General features: G+C 40.9%; 1 protein-coding gene across 1 annotated transcript; it reads right to left on the minus strand.

Annotated features, from left to right (window-relative positions):
• Positions 1 to 224: 224 nt before the first annotated feature.
• Positions 225 to 15,326, minus strand: LOC124069889 (KN motif and ankyrin repeat domain-containing protein 4-like). The gene is made up of 10 exons (XM_046409388.1): positions 15,056 to 15,326; positions 9,749 to 9,828; positions 8,157 to 9,668; positions 6,991 to 7,066; positions 6,040 to 6,342; positions 5,784 to 5,868; positions 4,917 to 5,136; positions 4,690 to 4,832; positions 4,145 to 4,345; positions 225 to 954 (listed from the first exon to the last, which is right to left on the minus strand). The coding sequence occupies exons 2-10, from the start codon at positions 9,765 to 9,767 to the stop codon at positions 862 to 864; spliced, it is 2,652 nt and encodes an 883-aa protein (XP_046265344.1). The 5' UTR covers positions 9,768 to 9,828; positions 15,056 to 15,326; the 3' UTR covers positions 225 to 861.
• Positions 15,327 to 20,335: the final 5,009 nt, after the last annotated feature.

Here is a 20,335-nt window from a genome sequence, read left to right on the forward strand (position 1 = left end):
TGAAAGGGATTAGATCCAATCCCTTGGATATGCTCATTTTAGAATTCCAGATTTATATTATCTGTATGTGTGTTACCGGGTTTGATTCGGCTGGCAGCAGCGGCAGTGAAATGCAGGAACTATGACACCTGCTGGTCAGGTTTGTTACTACAGCGACAAAGGTGAAGAACGCGTTTCAATGTACCGCTCAACCAAAGAGTTTGCTCCTTTGACACGCAACAATATGATATTTTATAGCATTTTATTAAAAAGATACTGTTTATACATTAGTATAGCAATTACTAGTTAGTTAAATCAACACGTTGGTTTATTGGCACCAAAAGGTTGTCTTTCTTTCATGCAGCATGGGACAATTACTTGGCATTTCTTTATGTATTTTACACATTCTATTTAAAAGTGCTCAGCTGTTGCGAGAAAGTAAATGGTGATCTGTAATTTTCCTCTCAAAACTTAAAAGTATTGTAGTGAATGTTATTATAAGCAACACATCCAATACACTAAAAATATAATAAATATTTTTTTTTCCATTGCATAGTTTGCAAAGCTAAGCTGCTATTTGGATGTGCAAAAATCAGACATAACCATGAACATCAACAGTAAAAATAACAGTCATGACACACAAACTTTACCTCACTCACTGTAAAAATATAAATGCTTGTTATAATGATGTTGTCCAAACCAAAACGTAGATAAAGATGCAGTGCAGCTGTCCACAATTTAGAAATAATATCATGATAACAACAGCTTAATCCAAGCACATAACGTTATCATTTGGGTTTGGGTGAGGAGACTCAGACAGAAAAGACCAGAGAGGATTAGAGACGATCAAACAGTTGCTGGTTCCTTTCTAGTATTCCAGCACTACAAAGCTCGAGCTTTAGCATGGGCTTGTAGGAGGGCAGCAGTATCCGTGTGGGATCCTTGCATGGCAAAAGAGAGTGCAGTTCGACCACGCTGAGGGACAGCAGAAAAGAAAATTAGGATCAAGACATAAATCTTAAACTTTGAACTCTTATTGAGTTCACAAGAAACACAAGAGACATGGCTTTGTTTAAAAACACCTATTTTTAGCCATGGCCCACTCTTTAGTCAAGACTGAAATATCTCAGCTATTATTGAATGGATTCCCATGAAATTTGGTACAGACATTCAAGTTCCCCATAGGATATCAGTAACAACTGTGATCTTTTTGACCTGATGATTTATTTATTTATAATACACATATTATATAAAGCAAAGCTGCTAATGACATTCCCATCAGTTTCAGCTGTATTTAGTGCTGGCAATGGTTGCATGCTAAAAAGCATATGCTATAATAGTGAACATTGCAAACATTATACAGTGTCTATGAAAAGCATTCATCCGCTTAGATGTTTTCAATATATTATTTAAAATAAGTGATTCCATAAATATTCACCCCCTTCAAGTCTGTATTTAGTAGAGGCAACTTTGACCACAATCACGGCACTGAGTCTGTGTGGTTAGGTCTCAGTCAGGCTTGCACATCTGGACACTGCGATTTTATTCATTTCGTCTTTGCAAAACTGCTTCATCTCTGTAAGGTTGTTTGGGGATCGGGTGTGAACAACCCTTTTCAAGTCCAGCTACAAATTCTCAATTGGATTGAGGTCTGGGCTTTGATTTAACCAGACATTTACCTTGTTGTCTTTAAACCATTTCTGTGTAGCTTTTGCTGTATGCTTTGGGTTATTGTCTTGCTGGAAAATAAATCCTCTTCTAAGTCGCAGTTCTCTTGCAGACTGAATCAGATTGTCCTCCACGATTTCCCCATGATTTGCTGCGTTCATTTTACCCTTTACCTTTACAAACCTTTCAGGACCTGCTGCTGAGAAGCCTCCCCACAGCATGATGCTGCCACTAACATGCTTCACAGTGTGTTTGTTGTGATGTGTCCACAAAACATAGCGTCTAGTCTGATGGCCAAAAAACTCCATTTTGGTCTCATCTGACCAAAGAAACTTCTTCAATTAACCCTGGCGTCTTCCACATTCCTTTGGGCAAACTAGTAAAGATTTAATGTGAGCTTTCTTCAACAGTAGCTTTCTCCCATAAAGCTTTGACTGGTGATGATCCTGGGCAACAGTTGTTGTACACTGAGTCTCTCCCATCTCAGCTGCTGAAGCTTTTAACTCTTTAAGAGTAGTCACAGGTGTCTTTTTGGCTTCCCTCACTAGTCTCCTTCTTGCAAGGTCACTCAGTTTGTCAGGGTGGCCTGCTCTTGGCAGATTTACACATGTGCCATATTCCTCCCATTTCTTAATGACGGATTTAACTGAACTCCAGGGGATGTTCAGTGACTTTGAATTTTTGTTGTTGCTTGTAGTGTTGTTGTAGTGTTCTTTTCTCTGTCTGTAGCCAGAACACAAGTGACTGGTCCTTCCAGACACAGGGATCTGTAAACGTCAGTCACTTGAGACACATTCACTGCACTCAGGTGATCTCCGTTTCACTAACTGTGAGACTCCTAACACCAATTGGCTGGATGTCTGCTGAATTAGTTCACTCACTTTAAAGGGGGTGAATATTTATGTAGTCACCTATTTTACATTATATATCTTTAATTAATTGACATTACTTTGTAGAAATATGTTTTCACTTTAACATTAAAAGGTTTTTAAATAAAAAAAGCCAAATTATTTTGACCATGTTCCCGTTTATAAAAATAATAAAAGGTGAAAACATCAATGCAGGTACTTCTTATAGACACTGTACCTACGGAGAACCATATTGCCGTGCAACTGTGAGCCTGTTAGCATGTTGACATTAGTATTTCCCTTCAAACCACTACAGTCCTTCTAACAACTATGATCCCATGACTTTGCCCACTTCTGTTTCTTTCTTTCTTTTTATAATAAATATGTTAACATTTAGGCACGGTGGTGCAGTGGTTAGCACTGTCACCTCATAGCAAGAGGGTTCCAGGTTCGAATCCCGGTCTGGGCCCTTCTGTGTGGAGTTTGCATGTTCTCCCTGTGCCTGCGTGGGTTTTCTCCGGGTACTCCGGCTTCCTCCCACAATACCAAAAACATGCACATTAGGTTAATTGACTACTCTAAATTGCCCCTAGGTGTGAGTGTGGGAGTGTGTGGTTGTTTGTCTTTGTGTGTTGGCCCTGCGATTGACTGGCGGCAAGTCCAGGGTGTACCCTGCCTCTCGCCCGTAGTCAGCTGGGATAGGCTCCAGCTCCCCCGCGACCCTGACGGATAAGCGGTATAGAAAATGGATGGATGGATGTTAACATTTAGCACTCCTGCTAAGCATTAGCAGGTATGCTGTCATGTTAGCATTCAGCTGAAAGTGTCACTGTGCTTCAGTACAGCCTCACAGACCTGGTAGCATATCTGTAGGCTTAGTCTTGCTTTCATGTAAATTGTCTCAAGGTGCAGCATTAAGACTCCCAGAAGGCAAATTAAATAACAACACTAAACTATGTGCAAGGTTGCATTTTCATTCCTTAAGTTAAATGGGTTACTATTCAATTCAGTGAGACTTAATTAGTTTAATTAATCAGAGTTCGTGTCAAGTCGAAATATGTTTTACAGTTAAGATAGGATGCCTCTACTTTAAAGGCAGTTTATGTCAAAAGTAAAAGATACATTTGCATCCACTCCTCTGCACTCTTCCCTTCCTCCTCTCGCTCCAGACTGCCAGATAAGGTACTGTTAGCGGATTAGCTCATCTCAGCCCAGGGAGATTTGTTTTAGTGTAGCTCCGATTAATCCAGGGAAAGCTCTATTCAGCTGCATCCACACTGTCAGTCCACCCACGTCCACACTGTGTCAGTCAAAACATTCCAGCTTTCATAAGTCTAAGCTTCTCTTTGTGTTCAGTTATGTGAATAGAAAAGCAGATATGCCATTTTTCTAACAAATATAACAGGATTTCACAACTGAAATGGAGTTAGAATCATCATATGAAGTCTGTGTTCTGAAATTTCATTTGATGGCAGTGCTGCTTATGGATTTTCTTTAGTTTTTATTTTCAAATTAAATGTGACATAAGCAGCTAATACATGGACAAGACAAAAATAAAGACAGAACTTCTTATTGTTTCTCTGGTCAAAGAATTAAAGGGCAATACTAGAAGTAAATTCTCCATGGGACTTGGTTTTCTGCAATATCACCTTGTCAGTCAGAGTGAGGTTACATTGGCTCCTCTCCAGCAGCAGCCTTGCGATGTGTGTGTGGCCTCTCTCAGCTGCGAACATCAGCGCCGTGGTTCCCTGGTTATCCTGGATGTTCGCGTCAGCTCCATGGCTCAGCAGTAGACGAACCATCACCACTCGCCCATGTCTCACCGCCAAGTGCAGAGCTGTTTGACCTGTCTGTGGATGAACACAAAATGTAGAGATTTGTTAAAAATGATTCATCCGATTTGTTTGAATTTGGTCATCTGAAATGTCAGATTTTAACACATGTTGTCCTTTGATGTTCAGTGGCACTCATCAATTTCATCTAGTTTGAGAAGTAGCAACTGTGAAACTAAATTACAAAAAGAAATGGTCAAAACTGAAAAAAACTAAAGACCCTTTAATAGTGTATGTGATTGCTCTATGCGATGCGAGCTTCCATTTGCTACTGAGAAAATACAGGTCCGCTCCTCCACCTGAAAACCCACTACATTATTACCCAGGTTACATTTAGACTGTGTTCACAGTTGTTGTGTTACCTGACTGGAGCGAATGTGAATGTTGCCCAGATCCATCAGCTTGCGGACCACCTCCATGCCACTTGGGCCATCAGGGGCTGTCAGTGAGGCCAACATCACTGCTGTATAGCCGGCATTGTTCTGAAGGTTCACATCACTCACACCTATATAAAAAAATGTCAACATTTTTAGTATTTACACTCCAACTATTCCTATGTACTACAGCTTTGGAAACATAATGCTATTACCTGTGTCCAGTAGCAGGCTGACAATGCTGTAGTTGCAATGAGACACGCTGTAATGCAACACTGTGTTGCTGTTGTCGTCAGCCAGGTTAACCAAGAATGCCAGCAGTGATGGTGTGGACTTCTTCACTTCTCTCAAGTACACAGCTAACTCGCTGGCCACTGAAGCCTCCTCTGCTGCCACACTGAACCAGTGCTGAAACAGCACAACCAGGGCCTTCCTCTGGAGGAAAGAGGGGAACATTATATGGACACTAATCTACCAACTTTCAATTATCCGAGGGATTCGGCCAACACAGCGACTTCTACAAAGATGTTATGGTAAATACGTTTGCAAATAATTCCCTATTTAACTTTCACATCCAGTAGACAAAGATCAACACTGATATTAATTTCAATTAGCGCTTCTGTTAACCTGCTCAATTCACCACCACTCAGTTTGTGGTCTCCACCAACAAATATCTGGTTCTTTAGTTACTAAATGTTCCACAGTGTTCACCAGCTGGTCGCTAACTTTTTCTGTCTATGGTTTGGTGATGAGCAGGTTGCATATGGTCAGTTTATTACAGCGTTTTCGTTAAACATATCTTGACACAAGCTGATGACAGCAGTGAAAATCAATAAAAACACTTAAGATGTTTGCCCAAAAATGCACCATGGAGCTGCAGAGTTGTGTGATGTTTGATGAGCAACACCTTTTACAGTACACACAGACATCTTATCAACTGTTGATACAAAACAATTAATAATAAGTGCGGCTGTGAGATCAAATAAAGTTTAATTAGTTGAAATATTTTTTCTGTTAACGAATACGAAGTTAGTCTCTTTAGGTGTAATTGGAAGTTTCTGTGTAAGAGACAGCTCACCTACCATGTCATCATTGGGGTTATCCATGTTGTCCATGTGATCTTTGAGGAACTGACAAGCTGCCATGAAATCTGAACTCACCGTCTCCCTGAAAGCAGGAGCATGTGTGTAAGTCAGTAAGGATAGAGTAGACAGAAATGTTCCTTTAGGTGCATAATCCCAGGAGATGAAAGACACAGGAGCTATTCCCTGCAGGGTAAACATCACAATTACATTTTCCAAACAAACACTGATGAGACGTTTGTTCCGGTCCTCTCACCTGCCCCCGGGGGTAGTTTCTGAGCCAGAGCTGCCCTCAGTCTGTTCTCCTGAGGGCTGTGGTGTTGTCTTGGCCATTTTTGCAGGAGCCTCAGCTTCCACAGATGCACTTCCATCTGTCCTCCCTGATCCTGTTCCTCCCGATATCATCTTTCTGTCTGAGCTTGTTTGCCTCTCTCCCTCCCTCCATCCCTTCTCTGGGTCTGCATCCACCTGGGCAGCAGCCATCTCTCTAGGGCTGATGCTGCTCTCCTTCTGCTCACTCTGATTCCCACGGTACAGCCCAACCAGATCTCTTTTTTTGCTTTTCAAGAAAATTAGAGAAGAAATCAAGTAGAAGACTAAGTCTTTAATTATCCTCTTCCAAGAAACTGATCACAAAGTTCACATTTGTTTCAACAATCATCCTCATTTTAATGTATTGTCAACATTCGAAGCTTCCGGGATCAACATTAAAGCAAACCAGCCATTTTCCTGACCGCAATGTCCCAGTTTCCTAATTTTGGAGCAAGAAAAAGAATTCTTATGCATTATTCATATTATGTGGTCCAGGATAATTCAATCAATATTTAGAATTCAATCCTTTTAAAGCACCAAAGCTGGAAATCAAAGGGAAAAGTCAAAGCAAATTAAATATGACAACTGTTTTGCTCCACTGTGTTGACTCATAGAAAGAACTGTCTGTTACATTTGTGCAGCCAAACAGATCTCATATATTGTAGTAGATGTAGTCATCCTTTGACGTGGGCGTCACCACTTTTCTCCTTTAACTCACAGCTTTAGAGGGAGTGGCGTTCATTTTTTCAGTCTTAAATTATGATGTTTTTCTCTGTCAGAACCGAACAGTAGCTTAGATAACCTCAACCTAGTATGTCTGTCAACTAAAACCAGGGCTTTAAGCAATAATCATAACTCTAAAGGTTGCTAAAGTCAGAAAGAGCTATTTACTAACCTGTCATTAACACCCCCAGAATGTAGGCTTTTTGACGTCCGGGCACATCCGTCTGTCCTCAGGATGGATTTAGAGGCTACATGGAAGACAAAAACACAGGACTTGATAAAATGTCAAAACACCGCTGACCAACAACATTAAAAATAAGAAACTGCATATTTATCATGGTTTGAGGCTCATTACTTGTGGACACAATCACTAACACAAAAGGACAAATACTTAGTCAAAGTTGTTTATAATGACATATAAAAGTCACACAAACCAATCAGCCATCAGTTTACATCCAGTATGTAACTTATTTCAGTAGGTAACTTCACAATGAAACATGATGCAACCGCTTCGACGTAAATGGTAACTGAATTAGATTTTCAATTCAATACCGACTTTGGTGCAAAAGAAAAACTTAAACTAACAAAAACATTGTATATTGATTGTGAGGTTTTTAAGATTTAATTTTGCTTTTAAAGATACAAAGGTGAATTTCACAGTCTGAAATATTATTTTTTGTAATAATTATTACATACCCATAATGCAGTTTTTGCCATCTAAAGTTAGTTTCTGACCCATGGGAGATTAGGATGGCCTCATTTTTGAATACATTCCTCTCTCATGGATTTATATCTGCTATTTCAGCTGCATACTGGGAAACATAATAGCAGTTCAAACACCTAAAACCACCTTTAGAGGGAGCTAACAAAAACCAGCCACACACCAATAAGCTAACAGATTCCCAAGTGAAACTAAAGTTGATGCTATATAAATCAGTTTCACTTTCAAGGAACAAGTGAAGTCAAAAAAAAAAAAAGATCAAGCTACGATGGCTGTTCTGCCTTGCAGCAAACAGGTGGACTTTCCCAAACCAAGTTCAAACTGCAGCATCAGGATTCACTCTCTCCTTATATAAATCGAGTGCACTGCTTCTCAACACAAAGTCATAATTTCAACTGAAGTCCATATTTGTAGAGATCATACTAGGCTGAAGGAGTAATTTTCAGTGACATAATTTGCTTACAGTTGGCTGTTGTGGAATAGATGCAGACTGAGGGCAACCATTTATTCTATTTTCATAATCAAACTAGTTTCATTATTTTTCCCACTATGTGTACTAATTACAGTCCTACAAAATGGATGTGGTTTGATCATTAGATTGATGTAATGTACAGTACCTCCATGCTGAATCCTCTCTGCATTACTGTATCCATGTTGGGTGTAGTAGGAGGTAAGGATGTCAACAAGTCCCATCATCTCCTGCTGCAGAGAGTTGACTTTGGGGTCTGGGTGCATTAGAGGTTTACCCTCCTCTCCTGACTGGTGGTCTGCACACAAACACTCCCACTGCTGATCCAGTAGCCTCTTGATTTTTGTAATGTGGTGGACAACCACTGCTGTATCTTCACTGTTATCTGAAGCATTTTCAGGTCCAGACACTAGCGGGCACCTTTCAGTAGAATCAACAGTAGAGTCCTGTTGTTGACTTTTTCGTCCATTTGTTGTAACAGTCCCTGCAGTAATGATCACATCTGGACTCCTTGACACTTTATTATATGGTTCAATAGATCTCACAACTGCTTCATCTCCATCCTGGTCTACCAACACTCTCTCTGCACGAACCCATACACCAGGATTCCTGATAAGGTGTTCAATCTTTTCATCCTTCTTTCTGCTCTCCTCCTGATGCTCCCTCAGAAGCCCTAAGGCTCTTTGGAGCTCCAGTCCAGTTTCATGGAGTCTCTGCTCCAGCACAGCCACCTTAGCCTGCAGGGACGTCACTGTCAGCAGTTCATCCAGATCTGTACTAGTTCTCCACTCATGTGTTAGATTAGAGTCCTCTTGATTGACTCCGTGATTTCTAGGAAACATGATCTGACTTTCATGCCGAGGCCTTTTGATGTCCGCTGTACCATAGTAGGATGAGGTATAAGGGTCTGTGGTTCCATTCACCGAGGAAGGATGTGGATTCAGGCCCAGGCGGAGCCTTTCTCGTTCCTCCTGGAGGATGCAGATTTGTGCCCTGAGCTCTGGAATAACTCTTATCTCCATCTCCAGCTCCCCCACACGTTCCAGGGCCTCTCTCAGGCGCCTCAACAGCCCTGAGCAGTCTTGGGATTGAGGGATATCTGGGGAGTAGAAGATGTCTTCACAGGAGATGTTTCTGCCCCCAAGGTGATCCCTCGAACTTTGGAGGCTGCCGGGGTCATCAGTGGATTCTGATCCCTGTCTCAGCAGTACTGTAAGTGGCAGGCTGGAGGCACGGAGGAGATGAGGTCTGATGTGCTCACCTAGAGGTTGCTCATCAAACTCCTTGATTCTGGCCTCCATCTCAGTCAGGGATTTGAGCCCTGTGGGAGAAAGGGGTGACCTGTGATCATTTGCCCAGGAAGCATATCCATGATGATGGAGATCTGACAGTCGGGACCTGGGGCCAAGAGCTCCAGTTGACCCCCAGGGGCTTGGGCGATAGCCACAGCCAGTGGGGTTGAGGTGCCTGGGAAGAGTGCTTGCTCTGGGGCCCTTGCTTCGTCTCTGGATGGGGACTCTTTTGATTGTGTTGCCTTTCTCTATGTCATCTACATATTTTAGGAAGTCCAGGTCAAGTCGAAAGCCATACGGGGTTTCCAATGAGTATGGAGGCTTCCCTTTAAATCCATTCTCTGTTGTTTTCTGAGGCAAGATGCTTCCTGTAGGTTAAAAACAGTAATTTAGTATTCAGTACATATATGATTTTGGAAAATTCTTGGTTTGGGAGTTTTTTTCATACCATTTTGTCCTTCCATCATTTTCTTGTCTTCAGTTGTCCACTCAATTTGTTGTCACATTATCTGGTTGGACCATTGGTATCTGACAAAACAAACAAAATAAAATCAAATCGAAGATTTAGAAAGCCAGTGACACATGAAAAACACGTTGGGGTATTTTTACAAGTGGCAAAAGTGGTTATTGTGAGGTTATCTAATAAAATAATGAACACAGTCATGATTTCTGAGAAGGAAAACAGATGAATTTTAGCACAGACATTCACTTGAGGTTAAGCCGTGGTATTTCTGGTGGTAGACTAAGTCTTAATTTTGTGACCAGATGGAAGATCACTCTGGATAGCAACAGTACTTTTTTTATGCCATATGTAGCGCAAAGCACAAACATTCAATTACGTTCAAGCTCTCTCGCTCTCTCTCTCTCTCTCTCTCTTCTTTCTTCTCATTATCCTCTTTTCCCATAGACTTCTGTTTTTCTCACACTAGCACTGTTTCATTTCTTCCATGCATCAGGCTGCTATTATTCAACAGTGGCAGGCCTGATGTTCACTTGATTACAGCCCTGCCATCCAGGACAAAAACTGAAAATAACTTGAGACTGTTTAGCCCGGCAGCTATGGCCAGCAGAACAAAATATACTCCTACAGACACAAATACAGACAGCCATTGTTGTGAATCATGACTCTCCTCCCTTCCTGCTCTCTGTGCCTCCGTTAGGTCTACAGTCTTCTTTTAAATCATTGGTTTACTTTATTGAACTTTCTCTGACGGTAACTTCCCTTTCTTCTCTTGTGTTTCACTTACTGTTTGTATCATGCAATTTTTTTCACAGCACATGGCTCTGCTGCTCTCTGATTCTGCTGACTCTCTCTTCTTCTAGTCAGAGAATTGTCTATTTTCTCTCTCTTTAGTCATTGCTTCTCCTATCTCCTCTCACTATCTCTCCCTTCCACCCTCACCCATTTCGCTCCCATCATGTTCTTTTCTCCTGACCACCAGCCTCTGTGGCAGCTCGCTGTCCTCTTGAGACACCGCAGCCACTGAGCCGCAGCCCCAAACAATGTCAGCTATGCGAGTAAACAGGCAAACACCACCAAATGGCCCTGCTGGGAATTTTGACCTCCATCATTCAAATGTGGACGGCAATAAATCTGCAAATTACAGTTAAGAATGTGTACATTTTTACAAGCTAAGACATAAATACTGATATGTGCATATGTACACCTGAGGACACATACTGAAAATATACATGCATGCACACACTATGAATGTAAGTGTCTGATACAATAGGCTGGCCTTTTTAGTTCTACTTTCCAGAGGGGTGGAGTTGCACTGACAATACTATTGCCATATTTACATTTGGAAATAAAATCAAGTTTGGTCATGAAATGCTTTTTTCTAACAAGCAAAAGATATCAAATTGTTTGGATGCTGGTGAAACAAGTGAGTCTGGTACCCATTTACTGTTCAATCTCTTTATTTTATCTATCATGGGAAACCTTGCCAATCTGGTAAAAGAAAATTAACACTGATTATTACTCTTAATCTGGTGAAAGGATCATACATGTATGATACACATATGTTATACATTCAAAGTGATACAGTATATTATGCCAGTGGGGTTTTATGATGGTGAGAGGAATCTTTCAGCACTCGATCTGAAGAGTCTAAGTTTAGCTGGTGCATGTGGGTGTAAAGCTAAAGTGCATGTCGAGAGAAAAAAACACAGACGTGTTTTATTTTACAAGCTCACAGAAGATCATTCAGTTGAATGCCCGCGAGGTAGACAGATATACTGGGAGGGCAGCAAGATAAATTATTTTGTAGTAATGAAATGTCTACAGCTACAGTGAGGCATTAAGACAAACAAAAGAGCCCAGTGTTGACAACAAGCAGAAGCTGTATTCACCACTGACTCAATCAGCACGGTACAGCAGAGCACCTGTTACTGCAGACGTCTCAATCTGTCTCACTGCAGGCTCAGACATCAAATGGAGCAACAGGCTGCTGGCTGCAGTTCGACACAATGGAATCACTCTCAGGATTTTATATTTGTGCTTTGAAGTTAAATATGAAGAGTACTGTCTAAAGATTAGATGCCAAAATGATAAAATGAGTCATTGTACAAAACTAAATAAAATGTAATAGTTCAAGGAATTTATCAACATTTTGGGATACACACTTACTGATTTTCTCTAAGGACTGACACCACTTTTGGCCTGTTCACTAATTATGAACCTACAGCTGGTAGATAATTAGCTTAGCTTAGCATAAAAGACCGGCATCACATGGACTTCAGCCAATGAAATCACAACTAAACTTTGTTTTTTTGTTCAGATTAAACTATTTGGATGCTCATTACTTAACATTAGAGGTGCTGGTGGACTCATTTGTGATTATATTTGTACAAAGTCTTGCTGTTTCTGTTTCCAGTCTTTATGTTAAGCTAAACTCACCATCTCTTGGCTGTGCCTTCATATTTACTGTACAGATATGAGAGTGGTAACTTTTGGCAACAATCAGCTCATTTCCCACAATGTCAAACTATTCCATTGACTTGTCCTCAGATTTATGAATGACATTCAGAAAGAGAATGTACATTTTTAGATCATTTACTGCCTGCTGTAAGACAAACAAAGAGAAATCCAAACTGCAGTGGCCCACAAGCCTCCTACACTTAAATATAGACTACTTGTAACTTTCCTTCTTACCCGCTGCCACAGAGAAAACAATAAAGCAGGGTTAGAGTTATGGTAATTCCCAAGAGTAATTGCCTAACTCCCTCCACTTTTCTGTGGCACAGGTTTTAATTGTGCATGCTCAGAGGAGTAGACCCACCTCACAGGAAACCCAAGAAATGAGACGTAAAATATTTGCCTTACCCCAAACAGGCCCCAGCCGAGCAGTACTGCTGCCTCTGCACAGCCTGATCTCAATCCAAAGTCAAGCATAAGAGTGAGTTCATTTTTTTTCTTGAGTTTTTAAAGTCAAAGTTTCCTTTGTACCCAGTTAAAACTCTTGCTGTAATTGAGTTTAGGAAATGTCACAGCTTTTTAAGTGTCCTTTATTATAGTTCTTTTCATCTGTGTGTTCCCACAACAGCTGCTCTCCTCCTCTGGGTAAATGTGTCCATTCTCACACAGACTTTTTAGACTTCCTGCATCAGCACTAACCTCATAATCACAACATCTCCATCCACAGCATTCTTTACCAAAGCCACAAATTAAATATGAACTCATGATACAGCAAGAGGGGGCGCGTCCCAGTGAAGCAATGATAAATGCTTGAATCTCAGATAAGGACGAATGGATCATTTTAGGTTTCAAATTTAAGTCAGCGGCATTTACATTTAGTGATGGATGGTAGCAGAAATATATGTTGCAATCATCATTTTCAGCCACGTTAACAGCATCTGGGGATGACAATGTTGGTTTGTCCCCTGTGTGTCCACCACTTTGATACGTAGAATAATATCTTGACATCTATTCAGTGGATTGCAGTGAAATTTTGTACAGGATCCCAGAGTATCAGTCTTACAGACTGTCTGAACCCTTGTCTTTTTACTTAGAACCACTATGAGGATGACTTTTGTTGAGTGAACTATCTTGAAAAATATTGGATGGATTGCCATGAAATTGTGCGTGTGTGAAAGGTACACATTTTAATTGTCCACTTCAAGATTAATTGTATTAAATTTAGTGATCCCTTGACTTTTCATTTAGCACCGTTGTTTAGTGAAAACTGTCCAAAACTATGTTCCCATTGAGTGGTGTAAGACTGAAGGGAAGAGGGAAACTGAGTGTGCAGGGCCCTCATGTGAGGACAAAAAATTGGTGAAATGTAATCAAAGGTATGCACATGACCAAGTATTGTCAATTTCCCTATAGATTATATTTTATGACTGCAGTGATACTTTGTTGGTGTGGAGGGTAAATAATAGAATATTAGAATAATAGAATAATTATCCATGGATCTGAGGAGGGACACATAAAGAATGCCTCTCTACAGGGTCCAGGATTTTGTGTTATACCCCTTAACTGTTCTTTGTGTTTTGTGCTAATTGGCAAACATTAACAGGCTAACACACCAGAACAAGACAGCGAATTGAGTAAACAGCATATCTGCTAAGCATCTCAATGTTAGCATTTCCATTGTAAGCCTGTTTGCATGATGAACTTAGCAATTAGCTCAAAGAACATCCTTGCCTATAAGTGCATCCTCACAGAGCCACTGCAGATTTTGTACAAGTCATGGAATTGCATCCAGTCTTTTATTTTTTTGTTTTCACAGTTCAGGTGGGGTGAACTTGCAATGCTGTCAGTTTGGATACTTCTAAAATTTGAGACAATTGACATAAACCTGAACTTGAGATTTTACAGTGAGATTTAAATTTTGCCCAAGTTTCTCCCTCTTTCGCTTACTTTCTCAGCACCTGTCTATCTCTCTGTACAGCATGAATATCAACATGTTTCCATGTCTATGTTCTGTTCCCAAAACAGTTAATCTCATACACTTTTTGGCTCTATAGACAGCAGGTTTTTTTTTCCAGTGCATAACTTTCGACCTTGTCTTCTTTTCAGAGTTGATTTAGAAACCAAAGCCTAGACTGTTTGGACTCAAGCTCCCTTTTTCCCTCCTGCTCTGTCTCTTCTTTTTCCTCTCAAACTCGTGTTTTTCTCTCACTGTCTCCACAAACACAAAGACTTCCTAGAAATCCCTCATGTCCTGTGATCTTTTTTCAATTTGTATGTTTTTGTCTTGAGACTTTGGACCACTGGAGTTGTCCTGGTCGTTGGCCAACAGCAACAGGGTCAGATTTGCATCGGGGCATCTAAGCCTCAATGTGTGGTATGTGGAGCCAAAGCTCATGGGATGAAACAGCTGCCAGGGGCTTCATGCAAGGAAGAAAGCTGTGGTATGTTAACATGGCATGGTTAAAATAGAAAGTGTGTTGTCTTGTGTGTATTCACATGGTCATGCGCGTGTTTGTTGGTTCATTTCTGAACGGTAGACGTGGATGTAAATACAGCTGCAATAAAGTGTACATCTAATTTAACATTTAATCTTTAAAAAGGAAAAATTATTCTCCTGAATGTTCGATTAGTATTCAGCACAGGCCCAGAGGTGCACTTCACACAATTTGTTAAATCACTTTAGAGTCAAAAGCTTCTCTGACCCTGAATTTAGATCAGCCAGTCCCAGATCGAAGACTTTCAAGGTCAACACTGAGCATCTCAGCTTTGATTAACTATGCAATCCAACAGACCTGCACTGTCTGGAAGCTATGAGATGAATATTAACGCAGAGCTTACCTTGTGACGTGTGTTCAGCAGTTTCTCCCACTTTGTCTTGCTGATGTGAGGGCGTGTTTGTCCGACAGCCCACTACAGTCTGCTCTCAGCTCAGTTCAGCCTGCCTGTCCATCTCCAGAGAAGACAGGGAGGTGCTATCAGGGAGAGTGGCATGCCGCGGCTGTTCGGTAAATGCCAGTGTGCTGCCGCCCCTGCCATAACAGAAGCAGCCGGGGTTTGTTTGTGTGTAAAAGAGAGCACAGAGCAGGGAGGTGCTTGCGAACATGCCTTCCTACTGTACCTCCTGTTCAACAAGACTGACAAGTAGGAGGGTTGACATGCAGAACCACACCCACTACTTCAGACATCAGCCAATAGGAGTTCAGAGGTGTAGCCGGCTGGGAAAGACAGCAGCTGTTCTGAGGCCTTGGTGACATGGAGTAAAAGAAAGTACCAGAGTCACTTTACTGTGTACCATTCATAATCCTGCCAGATAACATCAGTGACCATGCAGTGCCTCATAGACCCTCCTCTCTCAGAATGTGTAACCCTACCCAGTGTTATGTGGTCTCTATCCTCTATAGTCAAGTAAACAGGGAGGAGAGCAGAGGGCTTGGTGCCACCCATTGGGGATAATTCCCTCAGTGCATACCTCTCATACTTCATGGATCCTTTTTCAACCTCTACCCCAGCATCTTCCTTTGGGGCACTACCACTGTGCCAGGAAATTCTTTCTCTTTATTTTGATAAGGATCTTGGGCAACAACTAATAACTGTCTGGGCTGATCACCTAAATTCGACTAAATCAAATTTGTTGTGAAGAAGTGGAAATTGCTTTTTAAGCTGTGCTAGTGGAATGGCTCTATGAATGGCAATGTCTGTTCAACTACTGGTCTTTCAACCACTTTGGTCTGGACTGAAATATCTCAACAACTATCACATGTATTGCTGTGAAATGTTGTGCAATCATGGTACCCATGTGAAGAACCGCACTGACTTTGGTGATCCTCCGACTTTTCATTTTGTACCATTAGGAGGTCAAAGTTTTTAGATTACCTAATGAAATAATAACTCAACAGCTACTAGATTCATTAGCACAAAATTTTGTACAGACATTGATGGTTCCCAGAGGATAGCTCTTACTGACTTCGGCAATCACCTGACTTTAGTAATACCATCAAGTTCATTATTATGGCCTGATTTTTATTGGATGGATTGCCATTAAATTTGGCTCAAACATTCATGTAACTCTCAGCGTGAATAGTAATAGTTCATTTTATCATCAGGTCAAAGTTCTATGCCCAATAATTTGGTTTATTAAAATACCTGCAACAAGTGATCATCCTATCAGCCTCAACTCCATTTAGTGTTTGATGTTAATTAGCAAATGTTAGCTAGCTGCTTGTTAGCATTGACAGTGTGACCTTATAATGCTAACATTTGCATTTGGCTCAAAACACTTAAAATACACTCTTACAGAGCTGCTTCTATGGCTTTTGAGTCACATTCTGCCCTTATGTCCCCCTCTTCAAGCACATCTCCTCCACAAAACTATTAACTTCCACTCCATACCTGTCCACTCAGACCTTTCCATCAGAGTTTCTCATCCGCCTGTTCAGTTTTTTCCATTAGTTACTCACTACTTATACCAACCTTGACCATTTGTGCCTTTGTTAGTTCATTCTAGTTGTCATGGGCCTTGTACCCAGCTCTGACTCTGTTTCCTCACCTGGATCTGGTCTTGGACCTGTCTGCCTGCCTACTAACACCTACTTGTAAGGTCGTTAATGTACAATAAATCATTCAACTGTGCCAGTCGGCCTGTTTTTCTCCATGGGTGGATGCTTCCTCTGCTGTCTGCACTCCCCACCATGATAGTATGAAAAGGATCTGGGCTATTATGTGATGTGAAACTAATGAAGGAAATGAGAACAGGCAAGCAGGTGAATTAGATAGTCTGGGCAAAAAGTCCAAGGGCATCTGGTTGACAGGGAGGGAATAGGAATTTTGGTTTTTCCTTCTCATTTTATTTATTTTATTCCATGTTTTTACAGTTCAATCTCTTTTTTTCCTCTCCATCTCTTTTTGTTGCTTTTTGTTGTGCTTGTGTTGGGGTGCGACACACTCAGTCTCCGTAAGCCAAGAGAAATGTTTTTCTCCCGTCCTATATATCCCACAGTATGTGCCTGTTTATCATAGTCTCCAACTGGTCGCATCCAATTTGAGTCTAACTTAAAAGCAAAACAAACTGAGCAACTTTAATGGAGTGCATGACATGATGAAGTGGGAGAGCCTCAAAAAGAACTGCAACCACCGCCTTGTGCCCCACAATGGCTGGAAAAGGAATTAGTAAGAATTAGCAAGAAATACTCCTTTTCCATTACCGAAGCAGACAACTGACTCCGAGAGGGATTGTGGTTTGACTTGAGGGAGAGGAAGAGAAAAAACAGTCTTTATTGAACTAAATGACTGCTGACGGACTGACCACATACTGCGGAACACTTGGCCAAAAAGCAAAAATGTTCTCAAAGGCAGTTTCAGAGAAAGATTTAGTTGCATCGCTTTTGAGGAGAGTCGTGTGGTATAAATTCACTTTGTAATATACTTAAAATATTAGTTGAAATGCTAATTATTAACTTCTACAAAATGAGATTTTGGACCACAGAGTGAAATGCATAAGGCACAAGGCTTGTCAGCTGTGGGGTATTAATTTTCCACCCATCTGACTGTTATTACTGGGGGAAGCTGCATGCTTGTGGAAAGTATAGCTGGAGGTAAGTTAAATACTCCCAAAAGGCAGGTTCTCTTTTTAGCAAAAATCATGTGATGATTTTGGAGACGGCAGTGTTCACTGAAATTTTATGTTATTGAAATGATCCTGCCAATTTCACCAATAACATCCACATCCTGGTTTAGTCTTGCTAAGTGCTTTTTTGAGAAGTTGGACATTTAAAGAACAAATGGAATGAGTTCAGTCCACCTAAAGGTCTGTCTCAGCTGTCATAATCCCCCCATTTCATGTCTGTTACGTAACTGTGGCTTGTGGTCAGGGGAGTTACAGATTATGCTGTAGCTGCATTGGTTAAATGAAACCATGTAAGTAGTCATGTAACACTGACCTATGAATCCAGTCTGTCCTTATGACCAGAAGGCCACAGACCCATAATGACAAAAAGCATCTGGAATTCATTTGAATCTATAGATTAATAGTCATTCTGTACTACTGTTACTGTTAAGGCTGATGCTATGTAGGAGGTGTTTAAGAATGGTTAAGTTCATCATCTTTTGAATTATATAACAGGTACAAGTAGATGATTATAACATGTAATGGGAGGAAGACTATTGTTCTTATTTTCTTTAACAGCCTTCATTATTGACAATAAATGGAATGTAGTGTTTAGTATTCAGTGATGATGTGCCTTTTTAGTGTTACTTTATATGCTGAAATATAGGAGACTGTAGTAAATGCAGACTGACTACAAATATGCCAGCTGCATAAAAAACTTTTTTGTTTTGGCAGTAAACACATGTGTAGTCTGTGTGAAATATTATATTTAGCTGCCGCCAAATGTAAAAACAAGAGAAATCATCAACAGTTACTAACAGCTAAACTTGAAAATGTTACTGCAAAGTTGTTCAATGACTAGAGAAAGACACAGAGAGAGAAATGTTTGAAAAATGGTCCGTCATTATCTTTTCAAAATATCACTCATTATCTAGTCATAGTGGAAGGAGGAGAAAAATTGCGGAGAGAAATGTTTCCATATTTGAAGTAAATGACTTACAGATCAGTCCACCGTAAAATGTGCACAGACCAATCCCAGGCAGTTTCAGTACGTGTTGCAGAAAACATATTGCTTCAGCAGGACCTCCAGGAGGACCAGTTCAGGCGTGGAAACACTGTTTAGTCTGCTGTCACCTGAGGTGCATTCATTTTGCCCCTGAGGAGGATGTGAGCTTTGAAGATTCTGCATCAGATCACCATGTTACAGTCATGGGCTCTGAACTTCATGTTGGTTAACTTGCATAACCTGATCACAGTGTGTGCGTAACACTGATATGCTGGTACTTGTACATACACCGCACAGAAATTCACATGGCAACTTGACAGCTCTCGTTGCTGTAAAGAGAGTTTAGGACCTGGAAAACTATACGACCTTATTGGTCACATGGTGTCAAATCCATATGTTAGAACAACAGAGAAACAGTACAACAAAACAAAGCAATAAGTTAAATTATGGAAATTTTAATAGAAGAGAACAGAAGAGTCTTTATTGTCATTGTACTTGTACAACAAAATTGGAATGCAATGCTTAAAGTGAGATAAGTAAATACAATTTTAAAGAAATAAAACTATGAATACTCTGTAAAGAGATCATTAAAAACTGTAAAATAAATAACTGAGGCGAATAAAGAAAGTGAAACACATAAAACCACACAGACATACATACATTCCACATTCTGCTGACAAAGTCTCTAATATTGCACATAATGCATGATACACAAAAAGGACATTATTACACCTGTTCAGAAACAGTTCAAAGGAGAATTTAGTGCAGTAATGGCTTTTGCATAGAAATTGTTTTTCTGTGTTTTGATTGTCCTGTATTGTCTAGCCGAAGGCAGCAGTTCAGACCGATAGTGTCCTGAGTGGGATGGGCCCCTGAAGATGTTATGGGCTTTTTGAGGAAGGGGGAACTGTAGAGATCTTCCAGAGAGGGTAGGGGTCAGTCGATGATCTTCTGGGCAGAAGTAACGACCCTCTGGAGACGTTTTCTCTCTGCTTGTGTGCAGCTGGTAAACCACACGTACAAGCAGTACCTCAGTAGGCTCTCTGTGGAGCAACAGTAGAAGGACACAAGCAGTTTCTGAGCGAGGTGGTTATTCTTGAGGATCTTCAGGAAGTGCAGTCTGTGCTGTGCCTTCTTAAATTTCACTGTAGTGTTAGCTCTGCACCACCGCTGCGGGCCATCCACTGCAGAGATGAGCCCCACCACCTTTGTGTCATCAGCAAACTTGACAATGATGTTGCTGGAGTGGGTAGGGGTGCAGTCATGGGTGTAGAGGGTATAGAGCAGGGGCTCAGCATGCAGCCATGTGGGGAGCCAGTGCTGAGACTGGGAGCTGTATTTGGTGGTGCCTACTCTAACCCTCTGGGAGCGGTCCGGCAGGAAGTTTTTATTCCGGAGGTAAATGCATTTTGATAGTCCCAGTTCTGCCAGTTTTGTCACCAGTTTGTGGGGAAGGATGGTATTAAAAGCTGAGCTAAAATCTACAAAAAGCACCCTTACAAAGCTCCTC

This window comes from Scatophagus argus, chromosome 13 (assembly GCF_020382885.2).
Source record: "Scatophagus argus isolate fScaArg1 chromosome 13, fScaArg1.pri, whole genome shotgun sequence".
NCBI classification, from domain to species: Eukaryota; Metazoa; Chordata; class Actinopteri; family Scatophagidae; genus Scatophagus; species Scatophagus argus.

Coding starts and splice junctions, on each gene's coding strand:
- LOC124069889 (XM_046409388.1), bottom strand. Junction 5,137..5,783: donor ATAACCCCAATGATGACATG/GTAGGTGAGCTG, acceptor TCTTTCCTCCAG/AGGAAGGCCCTGGTTGTGCT. Junction 955..4,144: donor ACCTCACTCTGACTGACAAG/GTGATATTGCAG, acceptor GCTGTCCCTCAG/CGTGGTCGAACTGCACTCTC.